Here is a 19452-nt window from a genome sequence, read left to right as displayed (position 1 = left end):
AAAAATTCTTTGAAGCTCCTTGAATTGAGATGAAAGAATTCCCTGTCTCCCACTGAGGTGTTCTGTTATTTATACTGTATATATAAATAACATGAGTCCGTGTATATTGCCAATAAAAAGAATATGATTCAAGTTTTTCAAGAGAGAAAAGGAAAGAATGCATATTCGTCTTTTATCATTTATTGCTGCAGCTCAGAAGGGCTGTACAGGAGATACACAAAGAAGAGCAAAATTTATCAAACACTATGCAGTCCCAATGGAACTCCACATAAACTCCACAGTGCCGTAATGATTAAAGGAATAGTTCGTCATTTTGGTAGATGCGTTTATTTGCTTCCTTCTGTCAAGAGTTAGCCGACATGAGAAGATTGCAATCACGCTCATGTCTGTATGTTATGTTCAATATAAGACTCGAGCTAACAGCAGTTTACCTTATCTTAGCCTAGCATGTGTTTACATTTTTGTGTGGATCAAGCAAACAACATATACCATCTGAGGCTGTCACCTTTAGGAGTGCTGGTAGGCTAATTCCATTACCTTCAGACAGAGCCACAGTAGCTATTTCCCCCTGTTTATAGTGTTTATGCTAAGCTATGCTAACCATCAGCTGGCTTTAGATTCATATTAGTGGTATCAATATTCTCATCCAACTCTTGTTAAGACAGCATATAAGCATATATCCCACAATGTTGAACTATTCCTCAATATTTAATGCAACTTAAATCTCAGTCTGATTTGAAGTTTCAGTGGTATGTAGACTAACGATAATATATCAATTTGTTTTGCTTACCAGGAAGGTTCTTGCCTCATATATTTTAGTGCACTGCGTTTTTTTACTGTAGACTTATCAACGTGATTGTATTTCACACGGAAAGATCCATATATGCCGCAAATATGCGGACAGTCAGGTCTGTGGGCCTCAGATTAGTGTCCCAAATCTTTCACCATTATCTCATTTTCACATTTGTTTCTCTCCAGACCCATAAATTATTTCCAGCACCATCCCTGTCCTAATGCACACCCTTAATAGGTTTTGTGCTTGTCTCTTAATGCGTTTTGGTACGTCTTCATCGCAGATATCCCCTGCCCTTAACTCTTAGCACTCAGGTCCGCTCTCTGATATTCATCTGACATTTCCCAAGGCCAGCACTTATGCCCCGAGCCCTGCATGTAACAGTGAGGCCGATCCATTACCTTAGGTACAGTCTGGTGACATTATTACCACTCCACTGTGTGATCTTGTAAGAGGAAGGACATTCCACACACACACACAAGACAAGAGCTACACTGATGACAGGAATATGTGGTGGCAATCGTTGGATGGAGAGAAAGATCAATACACCTGGGATGAGGGGTGGAGCAGACCATTTTTCAAGTCGTATAGGGGATTAGGGGAAACGCCTGGAACAGCAAGGAGGGGGCAACAGTGTCAAGGGTATTTCCCATCAAGAGCGTTAATGTCATATCATTGGCCGTGCTTTTACATCGCTGGGGAGAGGGCTAAAAAGAGTGAGAATGAGGGAGAGTTGAGAGGCGAAGGGCTGAAGTGGGAGAGCAATGTACCAATCAGTCCCTCCCAGATGTTGGGGTAATTGACAGATCCTCTGTGTCAATTAGATCCTGTCTGCAGGGGGAAGAGCAAGGTGTGTAAATAATTTATGAACCACATAGGTGGTATAGGATAGGTAAGAGCCATGGGAGTGAAGAGGGGGGCAGCAAACAAGGGTGGAGAACAGAGGGTTAACACATGTCCTACTTCACTCAACACGCTATCAGGTAAAAGGGAATTGCACTTCACAAGACAAGCAAGTGAGAGGAAGCCAGATAAGCATGACGTCTACACCGATTTTCGCCGTGCTTATTTTAGATCTCACACGGACAATTTACATGCCGCTGAAATGCTATCGCTCAGTTCTCGTCACACAGTGAATAATTTCTAATTAAGCGTCCCTATCTCCGAAGCGCTTTGTGTAATTAATGTTTCATGAGGTGTGGGACCCTGTTAATGACTGAGAAGGCAATTAAGGACTGTCTTCTCTGTTTTCTTTTCTCGTCACTATCCCACCACATGTTTGTGCTGCCATGTTGCCCTTCCCCCAACCCTCCACCCCTCACCATGTTTCAGCATGTGATCTGCCATCATTTAAGTTGCTTGAGCCTCATCAATGCACCTTTGCAGGGTAAAACACTGAATGACCAATATTTCATGTTTGATTCCATAATGTGAGAATGGAGGAGCTGAGTCACACAAATGCACAAGCTGTGGCCGGTTTGCAGATGGGAAGAGTTCCATCACACGGCAGGGGTTGAATTTGAGTGGGGGGAGGGGCACGGCTGTAGAGGCAGGTGGCGCACACCATTGTCACATGGCGTGAGCGGCTGACCTGCAAAGCTGGGGTTGCTGCTTCTTCCCTCCCGCACCCTACCCCCAACTTCTCCATCTCTTTTTCATCACGAGCCCTTGAAAGGAGTGCAGAATCTCACCGCAGGGGCAACTCTCACATTTTGACCCCCTATTGCTCATATGTAATACATGTTCACCCTCCCACATTCGCAGCCCTCGCTCCCCCCATCACCTCCTCCCCCTACCACTCTCCTTCAAAAACCTCTCACCATATTACTCTATTTATTCCTCCCTCTGCTACTCTCAGGTGGCAAGGCTTCCAACCCAGCCATCCAAGTGCTTGTTAGTGCTGCCCCCTTTAGTTCAGTGCTGCCCCCCTCTTTATCACTGAGATGCCCTACTGCAGCTTTAACTACCCTGTCTCTGTGTATCAATCAAGCCCCAACTCAGCCAAAATAATCCATTTAAACTGCTAGAGAGGTGCTTAGCATGTGAGAGGGGCTGGAGAGTTGTTTTGGGCGGTGGAATCTGAACAGTGTGGAGGCCATTTTAAGAAGCTCCTTCATTATCTTTCGCCATGGTTGTTAAAAACATCCTCCTTGCCTGTCCTGATATTGAGCCCCTCAAATCAATCACACTTGGAGGAATTTATGAAAGGCTGACAGAGAAGGGGAGAAATAAAAAAGCGAAAAAAAAAAAAAATGTGCAAGAGGCTGTAAATAGTGCTTTAGCATAGCAGTGTGTGGTATGAAAGCTTCCAGGTGTTAAGTAAACCCAAATGAAGTGGAGAAACCAATAAAAGCAGCTTCAAAAGCTCCCCTATAATCTTGTCAGTTAGGAAGGCCACCCACTAGCCGATGCAGGATTTTGCACTGATTGATATCATTCATATCTCCCCGCTTCATAGAGTACCTGCAGTAAATACACACCACATCCTGGAGTCTTATTTTCTCCTTGCTTAAGGCACGTCATGATATAAAAGTGGGGGGTAAAGTGCCTGTAATGCATTAAGGTAATGTGCTGTGGGCGCAGCAGAGTTTTACAAGAGTGGTGTCTAAAAAGTTTGGATCAATCCCCTGAAGTTGACGTTGAGAAGTCCAATAAACTCCTTTCCACTCAGTCTGTGTCAGCTCTGCAGGTGTGCCATTAACTAAATAGTTTACGGCTTTTAAGTGCGTCTCACCGACGGAGATGGATGACAAAATAATTCTCCTTACCATTTACAATGCACCAGCAACGTAGGTGTAATTAAGACCGCTAGAACATTGACAGACACAGATGGTATACTGTATATGTACTGTATGTATCCGAGAGCCGCCTGCACCCAAAATATACAACATCTTTACCCTTGATAGGAGGTTGGTATCTTAATTTATGTGGGAATGTGGTTGTTGTACAGATTTTTAGTTTTTCAAAGCTGATTTTCCAGCTTGTAAACAAGCAAGAATCAACATCTACATCCAGTCCTTGAAGGTTTACTGAAATGACTACAGGACGAGGTACTTTATTAGGTCCTTGCCCATGTAGACATGTTTGAAAAGCCTGTAACAGCTTTTACAGGCCAGATGATGGCCTTCATTTTAGATTACAGTTCATACACAATATGGCATGCAAACACCCTGTAAATACACCTTAACATAGAGGCAGACAGAAACTATTAATCATTGAAAACTATCAGTTAGGACGTATTAAATAGCTTTTCACTATGTCCAAGGTCAAGAATAAACCCTCATTCTTAGTTTTCATTCACACTTACTTTTTCTGCTCATATTGCCACTTCTAAACTTCCTCCATCATATTTTAAACACACATTTTTGAGCACCTTCTCACAGAGCAAATTTTACCTTTACTGATGAGACAAAGATCACCCTTCCATCCATCTTTCTATTCTCACACTGTCCCGCTTCTCACTAAGGAAGTTTTTTTGGGTGACTTCCTGCCTGATCAAAGCATCAGACCACCCAAGTCACACTGTGACCTCTTGCCCCACGTCCCCCCTCCCGCCAAATACAAGGTTTGGCAGTGGTGAGGGTGACCTTTCTAGACTCCCTCAGATGAAGGAAGGCAGCAGAATTATTTTCTGCCTGTCATGGCCTTATCTGTGTCTGGCTGTTGTTTGTTTTAAATTACATGGAAGAACGACTTTCCAGCGGACAAGGGTGGAGGAGAGGATTGAGGCAGAATAATGAAAATGAAGAAGAGAGAGCACCAGCGCAGATATGACAGTGGCTCTGCCATGCTGTGTTGAGCTGCTGTATCATATCTCTAATGTAAAATATTATGGAAGGATTAGTTGTGACAATGTGGTGCAGTCTTGACTTTAAACATAATCCATTCATTATTTTCTCTATGGCTGCATTCAACCTCAAATTGCAAAGAATTTGCTTTTATTTTTCAAATCACCAGTTACCAGTTAAAAGCTAATTAGTTGTTTCAAGCATGCAGTGATATTGTTATGACCATGCAGTGTGGTACAAGCACTGTTTAAAGATCCAAACCTACCTTTCCCTACACAGGCAGAGTTTATTTGAGGAGAGCCAAGACAGACAGTGTATCAAAGATGAAAGAACTTGTTTTGTTGTGAATACAGAGGCAGAATCAAAATGATGAATATGAAAGAAAGATATTTTTCCCAAAGTGCTACGTGAAGCCCCTGTGTGGCTGCACAAAGAAAGGAAATAAAAATAAGGTAGGGGAGGCAAGAGAATGAGGGGAAGCTAATTGATAAGTGCTTTTACTGTCACTGACAAGCAGCATTTCATTACCCACATACACTCCGAACCCTTTCGCCAAACCCGTCTGCCACAGTGCTTCCTGGCCTTATTGGATTTTTGCAAAAAATTTTTTGCATCTTGGCTGAGCTTGGCAGACCAGAGACAAAGCACATTTCTTGAGCTGGAAGCTATAATAAACACAAGTGGATTATAGTCATAGTCTTGATTGGATGATGAATTAAGCTTGATGTGTGGGGATGGCTGTGATGTTGTGGTGCTAGTGGTGTCTGATTACAGGCTGTGGAGTCTGTTGCATCTTATAAAAATCATCCAAAATTATGCGGCTTTACACAATAGGATAAGTGTTCTGGTTGTACTTAATATAAAATGTGTGCTTTACTCGTGGAAGATGGTGCAGTGTGCAAATGAAAGATGTGCCTTGTTGAGGGGGCAGGTGAATGCTTAAGTGTCTTTACATTTCATGTGAACAGCTAATATATGGCAATTGGTAACACACTGTTGTTCATCTTTGGGTGAAATTAGTGGAGGAAGCCATTTATTAAAATTAATACTATTTTTTTATTAGTCTATAACCCCGTTCTAATTTGTTCCATTTGCAAAGAACAGTTTTTGAAATTGACCTTGATTATTGTGAAGCCAATAGTATGTAAATATTATTAATGAGTTTTATCATAAATGAATTCTGTGATAGCATGGTTTTAATGCCTATGTGCCTCAGGTGCACAGCTTTATCTTTAGTCTTAATGTAGTATTGTCATCGAATGAAAACTTGAAAATAAGGTTTAAAAAGCTCCAGGCAGCAGCAATGTGCACGTGTATAAGAATATGTGTTAAATTTTTGTCTTGCAATCAGCAATCTACAGATAATTTTGTATAACTTATAACTGCATATCCTCAGCACCCATAACACTGTTCAGGATTCCTCTGCACCATATAAAGGTCCAACTGAATATACAATATTACATTAACATAGTCTCACTGTCTAATTTCTGCTAATTATAGTCATTTTATGCCCAATTTGATTGGCAAATATGAATCATAATCATATTATAATAGAATATAGTGATACAGATAACAAATTTAAGTGTTTGAATACCAACTGAAGGGAGCTATGGAAATATGATGTAATTTGTTTTTAGCTTTAACAAATAAATACCAGCATTATTGTAGAAACCCTGTTTTTCTGTGGATTGATTGGCTAGAAAAGACCAGTATTTCATAACAAGGTAAAGCAGGGCTCAGGTCAGTGTGAACTACAATTTGGAGCGGTTGGAGGCTTGTTCACTGGGTAGTTGCTTAATGAAGCGCTAACATGCTGATACTTGCTGTGATGTGTACTACATAATGTTCCTCAGAGTTTCATGGGGGATTCTTTCTGATCACCCGCAGCGTACAGCCCCTGAGAAGATCACAGTGCAGGCACAGTTCTCAGATCCTCCCTATAAGCTGGAGGCAGGATGTGGAAGGACAGCATGTTACCAGCATGCTATTGCACCATAGAATGAGACATTGTCCAGCCATTGCTGCACATTTTCTGCATCCTTGTGTATCATTTTGAGATGCCTTTATTTTACCATAACATTGCAATCAATTTAAATGTATGCATATTGATACACTGTGAATAATTTGTTCACTGTGGTGTCAGACCACAATGCCAACACCACTTTCTCATGTCTTTTGGCAGGACTAGTTGTAGATCTCACGTAGTGGCAGGAGACAGAGGTCATGGGTTATGGTTATAATGATGTAGCAGGTGATCGGTCATCCAACCATAATCCAAGACAATTCTAGCAAAGTTCAGACATGCATTTAAAAGACACTTCTGCAAACTTAATGGAGATGAATATTAAATAAGCATTCATATATACATCTGTGCATAGTTACACAATTCTTGCACTGTGGCTTTTAATTTTAAAACAGTCATGTTTTAACTAGTGGGACTCTGCAACCCATGAGGTTCATTGACTGTGCTTCTCAGCACCAGCAGAGAGCTTCACTTTCCCTCTCACTCCCTTTGGGATCGTGTAGGCTTGCAGTTTATTCACCATATCTCTAATTGCCACTAAGGGAGTCTGTGACTCTTGTTGCATGTAGCTGTGTACTAGCCCACAATGGACATTTCCATGAGTAAATCCAACATTAGGGAATTAATTAGGTAGAAAACAATGGGTCATAAGAGTGCTAACGACAGAATAACAAGGCGCAGTCTTATTTGGTGCTCACCAGACGAAGCATACAACTGGGAAGATGCAGAATGCTAATTAGCTTTGGAGCTTAGCTGTGGCCCATTTTCATCTGTGGCAATATTTTATGTCTTGAATATTGTTCATGTTGTAAAGTTTTACCAGTAGAACATGTTGACACATTTTCAAAACCATGGTTGTTCAGTGAAGCAACCATTTATATACACATTAATATTCTCTGCATTACTTATGATACAAATAATGTGTAGTTTTGCTTCATTTTTTTTTTAGATTATTTTGACAGAATTTTTATGTTCAGATTAAATTGTGATTAATTATATTAATTATTCTTGATGTTTGCCACTGTCTGGCAGTGGAAAAAGCTGTAATCACAACATTGACATATATCACCAAATCATTATTGGCAGCAACAGTTGGCTATTTACACACCAGTAAGACACTCATTAACATTGTTTTTGAGTCATCTTTCTACTGGCTCGCCAAATGTATTTCCAATACTCAGTATCCTTTAGCTGTTTTGGTGTCCAGCAACTCCAGAGGGAAATATCTGCCTCTGGGTTTAGCCAGCCCTTTTGTTGAGCACAGCTGCCTGCTGCACCTTGAAGCTAAATTCATGAGAGTGGTGGGACTTAGCCATGACAGTAGAGTCAAACCAAAACATTTAGCTGAACGATGCTAAATCTCTCTGTAGAGCTGAGAAGAACTGCAGAAGTTGAGTGATAATTTTCCACAGGTTCGTTGTTACAAGCAGCTCCTCTCACATATTACATCTTTTGATACATTGTTCAATGTATAAATCAATCAATGAGTGCAGCTGTAAATTCCCAGGTTACCAGAGGTTATCACGCTGTCTGGCAGCAAGAGGTACTTGAAATTAAGTTGTTCCTGGGTTAGTTGTTGACTAAAGGCCAATAAAACTAACTCTGTCTTATCTTTTTTGGCTCTTTTTTAGCTCTTGCCTGATTCAAATTAATGTGTTTTTTTACATTTGGTGTAGAACATTGTGTTTATACCTGCAGTTACTTGAATTATAGCCACTGCAAAGGTGGAAAAGTTTATTCATCAGCTACTAACTCTGCTGGACTTTTGAACTGACGCTGTGACTCACCCGTTCCTCCAGCTCACCACATCCAGGAAGCTTGAAAAGGCTGGGCAAATATGAAATATGTCTTCTCTTTTGCTTCCTTTCTCCTCCACACATCACATCCACCACACTATATAACCACAGGGGAAAATTTCATTACTTAGATGACGAGTCCTGATTATGCTCATTTGCACTTTTTTTTTTTTTGAACTTATGTGAGGACTCTCATTTTAGATTTGGTGATGGCTACACAGTGATTGTGAGGGTTGGTGGCTCTCCTCCTGCCTTGAGGCCAGTCGAGGACTTTGTCCAGCAGACCTACCCAGGCAGTGTCCTGAAGGAGAAACATCACAACATGCTTCAGTATCAGCTGCCATACACACAGGGAGCTTTGTCCACCATCTTCAGCCAGTTCACCAGCCATCAGGAGAGGCTGGGTGTGGAGGACTACTCTGTGTCCCAGACCACTTTGGATCAGGTAAGTCCAAGGAAATGGATGAGTGTGTTTCTTTTAACTTGGCTAACTATAAATATTACTAGTTTCCCTTAAGACTGGAACACATATTGATTGTTGAATATAAATTTGGTGATTGTTACCATTGTCACCACTATAGAAAGCCAGTAGTGCATTTATTCAAGTCTCTTGATCTTCGTCTCCACCATCAGAAATGGTAGCCATATATTTGCAAAACATATTCACAAGGCTTTACCTAGAGAGAGAGTCCATTCTTTTGTGATTTGTGCACATGCTTTGCATTGTTGAGGTGATGCATTGGAAAAACACACTTCTAATCAGCAATTACACACAGGCTCCATATGTGTAAAACATTTCTGCTTGTTCAAGGCACAGATGCAGCAATGACACATTTCTCTTTATCCAAATGTAGTTTATCCCTCTAAATCCCATTGGGAAATTTGTTTGTTCTGTATTTTGACAAAATAGTGGAGCTGAACATGGAAGTGGAGTTGTTCAGTCATTTTGTGATTATGCTTGAAAGCAAAGCAAGAGTTTTAGCTGGTTTCAGCCGGAGCAGAAGCAGGAGGTGCACAATTTGACTCAAAATTTCTCTTCTTACATGGACAGAGCTATAGAGTATCTGGGGCCATTTTCTATTGTCCTACTGTAATTCTGTGGAGTGACAGCTCAGTTTAACAGATCATTAGGTCATTAATCAATGCATTCAGCATTTTAAGTGCTCTCAGTTAATGCAAGTCTGCTCCATCCAGGATAAGATTTAAAGATCTATCACTCCCTACACATTGTCTTCTCCCATTTAGGCTGTCAGAGTGACCAAGGACTAGGCTGGGCTTTGTGTAGCCAAGATAGTTTGGCCGCCCCGTCCCAGTATTGATCAAGACTGAGATTTTTTTATATATATGTACATATATACAAAGCTCCCCCGAGACAGAGCCCTTGTTTTATTCCAGCCCAAGTACCTTAGCCTGCCCAGATTGGTGAGATAAACCAAGTCCTGCATGTTATGGTCTGGCTTCACCCTGTGTTTTTGAAATGGCCACAGGGACCCAATTCAATCAGGCACACAGAGGCGAGAGTGAGTGTGTCTGGTCTTGCAAGACTGCCATTAGCTCAGCAGCAGATGACCAGGTGGGAGGTGAGGATGACCTCTGAGGGGTCCAGAAGGGTCATCGCTCCACTCCACCATGGAGGGAAAAAGAGGCTCTTATTGTATTAAAGAGAAATCCAGACAGAGATGTGAGTGAGTGACTGAATGATTGTCTGTGCATTAATCTGTTTTCTGCAACTGTTGTATTTAATTCAAATTCTGTGACATAAAGAATACTGCAGGGATGTTAAGCATGTCATTATCATCATAATCCCTTGTGGATAACCCCTAATTTGAGATAAAACTTTTTTTTGCTTTTGGGGGAGATGAGCCTTCCACTATGACAGGAAAGGAAATTGTGTAAGGCTAAATGCTTAAACTTGGTCTGGTTTAGAGTCAGATTTGGTTAAAGGATTTTTAATTGAACCCTGTTTATGCTTCAGAAATTGTTGGCGTTCAGCCATACTATTACCTCTAACCTTCCGTAATTTCTGTTTTCCTTTTCGTCAGCTTGCCCCACATCTGCACTGGTCAATATTTACCAGATCAGAGGTAGTAAATAAATCATACTTGGACCGGTAGATCAGAGTATTAAAACACAGAGGGGAGGACTGGAGAACCTGTGGAGACCTAAACAGTCACCTTTCAGCTGATGATTTATAGAGAAGAGCCCTGACCTATAGTATAACACCCGACTTGCACTACAATTAATATTGATCCGCACAGCCTGGGGCTCAGGCGTTAACGCTGATGGCCAAGACACTGCAGAGCAGACAGAGCATTTGAGAGGAAAATGTGACTTTCTAAACTGTCTTTTAGGAGCAGATTGTGTGGTAGGAATGTGAAGTATTTTCTGCTTTATGTGTGGACAATGGTCCACTTTGTCACTACTGCACCAGTGAAACAGCTGCACAGTTTATCGCTAACACTTTCCTGCAATCTTATGATTGATTATCTTATGAACTCCTATGTGATTTAACTTGAATGTATTTTGCCACTTTTTTAGTTTCATTATACACAATATGTTTGAAAGAATGTGAAGTAATCTGACATCTCAAACTCTTCCTCTCTATTACCACATTAAAATACTATGAAGGCATTTGAGGACAGCCATCTTTGATTAACCTACCCTTCCATTGTAAAAGTAATTTACACTTATCCTATTACCTCCTAATCTAAGTGCAATCAGCTGCAGCCCTGGTATGGGTATCCTAAATAATTAACTCTCCAGTTAAAATAGCTAACTTGAATAAAACTGAAAAATGTCCTCTGCACTGTCTTCTCTACTACTGGTATGTACCCAGTGAAGGTCAAATAAACCAAAATGTCATAAATTAACAAATATTCCAGCAGTAAGCCCTTTTTAGTCAAATGAAAATAAGTATAAAACATCAGAGAATGAGAATGTTACTTGTACAAACCAAGGTCACTGTCACTTTATTACATGTGAAAAAATATAAAATTTGAATTCCTCAGTAGTTCATTGTTAAAATAAAACATTTTAAATAAAACAAACATTTTCAGCTTATTGTTTTGGTTTGTACAGCTTTACTTTGTTTCAGTCTAGACACTCTCATCAACCCCATTCCAGTAAAAAAAAAAGAAGCTCTGATAAACCCACAAATCCCCAAACCCACCCACACAGCATGCCCAGCACCACATAGCAGACACAAACAAGGTTAGAAACTAGCTGGTAAACATTATGGAGGATTTAGCAGCTCAAGAGACTTTTTCTTAGGAGTAAAGCAGACCTAAAAGGAGAGCAAATAATTAGACCTATATTCATCAGAAATGTGATGCCAAATGAAATTTCCAAATTCTACCACCACGTATTGTGTGTGATGTGTTTCCTACATTAACTTAATGTGAGTTGCACAGCCCCCAAATGACCAAAGATTAATTAGTATAGGTTTAAACTGTGCCTAATAATACCTAACTCGTTCCTAATAACTCATGCCCAATGAGGTTCAGGGGCATGAACTAATGCCTATTAACGGCCACTTTACTATGAACATTAAGAATAGCTATTGTAAAGTGTTACATAATGTAATGTAATTTTCCCTTTTAAAGCTATTTTTAAATGCTAAAGGTTATTTAAGTTCAGGTGTTTTGTCTACTTTAAGACTAACAGGCTATAAAAGCAAAATCTTCCACCTCTGAAAATAATTTCAAACTCAGTGGAGAACATAGACATGTGAATGGCATGTATGTATATGCCATTTCACATTGTACAAGGACTCCTTTGAAAGTTAATTGGGTGATTCAGCATCATTCACCTCCTCTGTTCTGCCTCAGCGGGCATCAAATAAACACCCAGATGCACCCTCTGTAATGTAATTAATGCCTGTATCCATCTGTTATTAAGAAAATGCCACTCAGTAGCACTGGTGCATGACTTTCAGGTCATGAATGGATGGTTGGCTAAATACAAAAAGTACATTACGAGCAAGATCACATCACAAAGCAGAAGATCAATTTACCATGGTCGTCTCAGTCAAAAATGCTCCACTGAAGAAATTTTAGAAAGGTAAATACAAACAGTGCTTATAAATTATTTTGCAAAACTATACAGCCCTGACTATGAATATGAAATGCTCTGCATGTCTCAGCACAACAAGCCAATATCAGCTACTGGCAGGGTCAGAGGCCGGGAGAGATGGGCAGAGGGTGTATTTGTTGCTACTGTCATTCTTATCCTCTTACCTATCCTCCCCTGATAAGATGCCTTGACAGCTGTGACCTTGGTCCACACTGCTGATGGTCTGACATCACACAAACAGAAGCCTATTTTATCGTGAGGCATTCTGCAGGTGTAGTGAGCCCCCAGCTCTGGGAGCTTAGACTTAACACTTTCTTCATCAGGAAGCTTTACATATGTAGGAGCCCAATTTCAACAAAATGATAGCTGGACAAACAGTCTGAATAAAAATTTTTGCTTTTGTTTTGGAAATACAATAGATGAAGTGGCAAAGACCTGTTCTACCTCCGAGTGGATTAAGTACCATAATCCGGTTCAAGGTTTTCACTGGAAGTCAACAATTTGAATGGCAGCTGCCTGTGAGCAAGGCATTTAACCTCCAAATGCTTCAGCTGCTCAGTTGCTCTGTGGTTATGTGGTTCCCAAAAGAATAGCTTGACATTTTGAGAAATTAATTTATGTGCTAGATAGATACCAGTCTCATGTCTGTGTGTTAAGTATGGTGTTATAGCCAGGAGGCAATTAGCTTAGCTTAGCATTAAGACTGGAAACAGGGGGAAACAGCTAGCCTGGCTTTATCCAAATTTAAAATTTTGTTGTTTTAGAGGAAGTTTTATCAGGTGCAACTACGACTGAACAACAGAAAGGTTTTGCAGTGTCTTTGGTTAACAAGAAATAGTTATACTACATAGCCACTATAAAACCAAAAATAATGTACACATTACACAAGTGAGATATAGCATGTTAAATTGTATACTTTAGTTGTGTTGTTAGGCAAATTTTTATACTTTGGAGAGAGTCAGACTACCTGTTTTCCCCTACTTCCCCTCTTTATGCTAAACTAAGCTAATCGTTGTCTGGCTCTAGCTCCTTACTTAACGGACATTAAAGTAGGATCCATCTTCTCATCTAACTCTTTGCAAGAAAGTGAAAAAGTGTGTTTCTTTCAACAACAAACTTTTTTTCTTTGAAAGGTTTTAATGTATATAAATAAATATAGCTGAATACATGAGCAATGCAAATGCCTCCAGTCTACATTTTCACTTAAAAAGATATCACACAGTAATGCCAAACCAAATACATCACAGTAATTGGCAAACCACTTCCTTGCTCAAAAAATGAAGTTTGCAAATGTTAATAAGGCTTTTTTTCTTTATAATTAACATTAAATTACAAGACTACAGATTATATTGACTAATTAAAAACTGAAGCTTCAAAGGCAGACAGGATAGATCTTTATTACTCTGTCTTTATTTTCTGAGCTTTTCATAAACCAAACCCTGAAAAGATGCTATTGTTTGTTTTTGTTAATATATGCTGTCCCATTTATTTACTCTCTGTTCCCTTTAATTTGGCTGAGTTTATTGCAATGAGAAGAGGGTTCCATTCATATGAAGTCAAAATAGTCTCTCATTGAAATGTTCTGGATGTTTTTTTTATTTTTTATTTTTTTTCCATTGATATTTTAAATACAATCTAGTAATTCACATATCCTTTTATATTCGCACAGCCAACTGAAAGTCTTGTAATGAAAAAGCAATGCTCTTTCATTTTATATGATCCTCATTGTTGCTTTTGTCTGTGGAGTCACACTCTTTGTGTAGCTTTACCACAACAGACAGCTAATGCTAAGAGAGTAAAAATCCTGGACTACAGCGATGTTTACAGCACAATGAAATACACACAGCTTTTTATGAACGCCATAGGATTGATTTCTTCTGACATTAAATGGGCATCACAGCGAGAAGAATGATTGTTTTATTCTCTTTCTCAGCTGGTCAAAGATGTCAAACTGACATTCACTGTGTGAGCCTAGTCGCTTACTTGATGCTTCATAGCCCTTGTCTGGCAACTCATTCACATGCACCCCGATGTCTGTACCACTATATTTGTTTGTTTTAGAGGCAGAGGGTGGGGGAGATCAAAAATTAGATGGGTAGAGAAATGTACGCAGGCCCTACAGTACTGCATGTATTTTAGTGTAAGCATTTATCTTGCCTTCACCTGTAAATATTTTCTCCTCTTCATTGATATTCCAGGTTTTTGTGAATTTTGCAAGACATCAGCAAGGAGAAGACTCTCAGGCCTACGACAACCCAGTGGACACTTCTGATGAGCTGCCATTTCAGGTTGTGAAGACCTCGCAAAAAGTAGAGAAGGTGTAATGCACATAGGAAAGAATAACATGACACTTAAAGTGGGGTATCAATATGCCTTAAGCAAAATTGAATGGGTCTGATTTTCCATAAAAGACAATATGGATTAATGAACGATGCACTGTATTTAGCCATAATTACCACTTGTGTGGAGGCAGACCTTTCAAATGTATGTTGACTTAACTTTTGTAGTGTCTACCTAAAAATAATCAATCGCAAATGCATTAAATGTAAAACTTTTGCACTATGAAATGCGGTGACACTGATTCACTACACCTGTAGCACTGATCATATAGTCTCCACTCAGCTGGGACACCATGAAATGAATAGGTCTGGAGTAAAAAGAATATACAACCATGTCGTTGCAATGTTGCATTTGACAGAAGTTCAACAGACATGGACAACATGTCAGTTCAGTTTTGTTTGGGGTGTACTGCTGGTCTATATATACACCTCAGGAGAGTGTTAGAAATAAACAATTTCCCTGAAAGCATCACACTTTGCACAACACCTAGGATACCTCAGCACTGACCTTCAAATTAAAATAGGTTTTATATTTTTACCAGTTGTTTACATTTGCTTTGGATTCTAATGATGATATGTTGAACTATCTATATAAAAGAGAAACTCCTTGCCTGATGTCTTTTCACACCAAATTTTAACTTATTGTTGCTAGCAATGAAATGATCAGAGCAGATATTTGACTCACTACTGCAATATTTTGTTTTTACAAATGGCAAAAAAAAATTATCCACAGTTGGTTTCACCTTGGCACTCTGATATGCTGATAAACAATCCAGTGATTGCCTCTGAGCAGAAATGATTAATAACAATGTGTTGGTTTTGAATGTCTGAGTGAGCCTCCAATCAGCGGTAGACAGTGTTAAATGAATGACGCTGAGGTTACAGCAGTGGGACAAAACAGAGTCAGTCAGTGTCAACCAGCTGTCAAACATGTTTGGTCTGCAAGAAAGGCAACACATCCCATATGTGCACCAATTACAGCTTACTACCAGAGCCTTTCTGATGCTGCATTACATTCAGTGATCATGAATGTAAGTGGACATAAACATTACGTTACTAATGAATGTAGGAGCACATCTATATTTTCAGATTTTTAATGCATTTCCTTGTGAAATCTTTCTATCTTCATTATTTTTTTGGAGAATAAAATTAAACTTCATTACTAAGAATTTTTTGTCATAAAAAATTTATTGGCAGTGGTGTGTTTTATCATTGCCATTATCACATAATACAGGATCCATCTCATGTACAGAACTCTGCTTAAAAATATGTATATGTTTTGTCACAGCGTGCCTTTTAAACACCCAGTGGAAATGTTGAAAATCACATTGACAATCACTGATGAGTCTGCATAGCAACGTACATTATTTGCAATGTTAGGCTGTGTAAGATATCTTATGATATGCAAGTATACAGACAATTTTATTATAACTGACCATTTGCTAAGTCCTGGCCCCCTTATTTAGGCTACTATTGCTGCTCCAGTGAAGCTATCCTTTTGCATATTTGGTGTTTACAATGACAAAAGAGTTACCACTCAAAAATATTAGTCATTTTGTGTAACAATGGGTCCTTGATTTGAGACAGTGGAAAACAAAAGCAGGCATCTAACCATCATCCTTTTATTTTGCTTAAATGACAACCATTGTGGGCTGTTTTAACAGCTACAACTAGCCAGCTAATTAAACTAATGTCAGATAACCCTTTCGTGCTTCCAGTTGAGTCATTTTAAAACGAGAATATCGTAAAAGGGTCTTAAATGTACATGTGATAGCTACATATATTTCCATGCTAAAGGCTGAAAAAATTAGCTGTTCTAAACTCAATTACCATCCAGGACTAGCTTTCGCAAATGGGTAAATACTAGCTTACACAGTGATCCTGGTAGCCACAAAAGTGAGTTACTTGTAACCACATAAACTGTGTTTTTACTTGATGATATAGCCTTAGGGGTAATTCTGTTTCTACAGTAGGTATTGGGCCAGGTAGCTGCTGTGCCACTTAACAACGTTTTATGTGCAATGTTGACTCAGGAATATTTTGCATTCAAATGTAAGAGTTATTCATTGCTATATTCTAACTGTATTGTACAACACTGAGAGATTGTAAGTGTCTTAATGATTTAAACCCAAAAGCTATTTTCTCTTGTATCTTATAATACTTGGCACTTAACTTGAATGGTTCTGGTTTACTTTTGAAGTGTGATATAATTTGTATGCTCTGCTAAGTCCTCACATTACTATCATGCCCGTTGCAAGGAATAATGGATTCTATTTGCACTGAATATTGCTTCATGCCAAGACAAATGATTAAACATTTGCACAAATTGTAAAACGACTCTGACTTTAATGTTTGTACATTGCTGTATTTGTCCACTGAAAGTCAACTTTGTACATGCTGCTTTATTGTCTTATTTCTTTCACTCCTTCATGTCTCTGTCTTTGAGTTTTCAGTTGCAGGCTCACATACATCCATCCTATACCTCAGACCATGGAATGCAGGAATTGAGACTGCACCTCAGTGGGTAAGGCATTTTATTTCACATTTAGCTGAGTGGCTCCTTTTCCAAAGGGTACGAGACAGTTTGTCTGCCGGATCGCTGAGAATGAATCCATATACTTGTCAAACTATCATGTAGAGACTTAGAGTGTGTGGGCTTTCTATTTATTTATTTTACCTTTTTTTCCAGCTAATTCAAAGCCAGTATGCCTAAGGTTAAACAAATTGGTTTCCCAATTTAATTTTAGCATCACAAAATACGTAGCTCTTGTTTTGGTGGTGACTATCCTTCGGTTCATTAAGATGTCTCACTTTTATGTCATTGTAAAAACATTTCTAGTACCAATTTGCTTTTTTCCTTTTAGACAATCAAATCACAATGGATCTGTTTAAGTGTCTGCTCTACTTTTCAGTCTAAATTATAGAGATAAATGCATATGGATTTTTTTTTTCTCTCTTAGATGCACTTATGAGTGGCAGTCAGATGAAGACAGGGAAAGTACAGTCCTCTGTGAGTTTCTGCTGTATTTCGCCTAGCTAAATTATTTACTGTGTATTTTCTTGGCCCAGAGGAACATACTGCAAACAGCACTCCTGTGCCTAGGGGGACATCAGTGTTTGTTTTTTTTTTGTCATTTATCAATCAAAAATGCCAAACTTTTGTTGGTTCTAGTTTCCCAGATGACATCATTTGCAGCTTTTCTCTGTTTTATATCATTGTAATCTGAAAATCGTTGGGTTTTAACAAAAGAACTGATTTTAAAATGTGACCTTGGGCTTTGAGAAAGTAATTGACATTATTCACTATTTTCCACCAAATTACACTTTTCACATAAAATATGACTAAACAACAAATTGATTAATTGAAAAAAATACCCAAAATGAAGGATAATAATGACTTGTTTGATATGTACTGCCACTTAACTCATATTTTCCTCATGCAGTAGGAAATCTGATGCCAGGTAAAGTTTTTCTTTGACTTGAGGGTCTTGAGTTAATGTTTGGGCTTCCTTCATGTCTCACACCTCTTCTCTTTCTTTACTCATTAGAACGCTGAGTTCTGGGGCTTGCTGCCAGAGGCAATCAGCCAGGTGGGAACTTCACAGAGGTGATAAAACTCGAGTCTTAAGGTAAGATTACTTGTCACATTCTGCCATTATTCCCTAGCACATTTCATCCCAGTGTAATACGTAGGAGGTTTATGAGCAGAGGTTACATTACAGATCAGGAGAGTTGTGGGTGCAGTACTGAGAAGGCAGGCTGTTAATTCATTTCAACCATTGATTCTCTCCCTGCAGTGTTTTTTCAGACAAGTATATATATATAAAAACATGGAGGGCAAGACCTGATTTTCCCCATGTAGCACAAACTGTTCGTTAAATGTCTATTTTGTTGTCTCCCCCCTTCCATGGGCATCACTTTTCAAAGAAAATTCACACTTTATGAAGCAGTAATCATTATTATTTGGCATGAAATGATAGAGTGGAAAAATACAGCCAGGAACACCAGCTAAAAACATATAAAAGACATTTTCCATTTCAAGAAAGTTGGATTTGTCATTGCTTCCTCCAAAAAAAAAAACATCCCTGACAGTGTATCCTCATTTTGTCATCAAGTGATTTAGTTTTGGTTCTGTTTAGCTTTTGTTAAGTTTAGCTTTTTGAATGATGCAGTCATATTTTACTCTGCTTTATAAATCATACTGTACATACAATACTCTTTCTAATGACTTGACATTTTGCCAATCTCATTGTCAAGTACAAGAACACAGTAAAAAGCACAGTCAGTTGAAATGGGAAGATTACAGGAGTCAGAGGAGATTCAATGATCTGCTCGACAGACGAGCTTTACAGAAAGCTCCTGCCACCTTTCAGACTATAATCACCCTCTGTACTGTGAGTTTGCTGTTCTTGCTTCAGGGTACCTGATATAGGCTGTCTGGAATAGGTAGTAATTGGAACAATGTCTCTGTTCGTCTCACTGCAGTCAAACGACTATAGACACTTCAGAGGAACTTGGATTTTTTGCCTGTCTGGAGAGATTTTTAAAATGATCTCTTAATTTTAATGATTTTGCCTCTGTGTTTCATTTATTATTTTTCTTTTTTGTGATCATGTGCTGCAACTGTTTACCTATGGGTTTA

General features: G+C 39.0%; 1 protein-coding gene across 3 annotated transcripts in view; it reads left to right on the top strand.

Annotated features, from left to right (window-relative positions):
• The window catches only part of LOC139621272 (phospholipid-transporting ATPase ABCA1), a 166579-nt gene that overhangs the window by 130817 nt on the left and 16310 nt on the right, over positions 1-19452 (top strand). For 2 of the 3 annotated variants that reach the window (XM_071477566.1, XM_071477565.1), the window contains exons 49-50: positions 8602-8845; positions 14670-15022. In XM_071477566.1, coding sequence (XP_071333667.1) covers positions 8602-8845; positions 14670-14795 — 370 coding nt within the window. In that variant the 3' untranslated portion in view covers positions 14796-15022. Of the gene's footprint in view, positions 1-8601; positions 8846-14669; positions 15023-18358; positions 18440-19452 lie in introns of those variants that run through there. The other variant, XM_071477564.1, reaches the window with a different exon arrangement.

The sequence above is a fragment of the Trachinotus anak genome, unplaced genomic scaffold, assembly GCF_046630095.1.
Source record: "Trachinotus anak isolate AG129_WGS33_773 ecotype Australia unplaced genomic scaffold, CSIRO_AGI_Tana_v1 ptg000005l, whole genome shotgun sequence".
Classification (NCBI taxonomy): Eukaryota; Metazoa; Chordata; class Actinopteri; order Carangiformes; family Carangidae; genus Trachinotus; species Trachinotus anak.
This window is presented reverse-complemented; position numbering and strand designations above follow the sequence as displayed.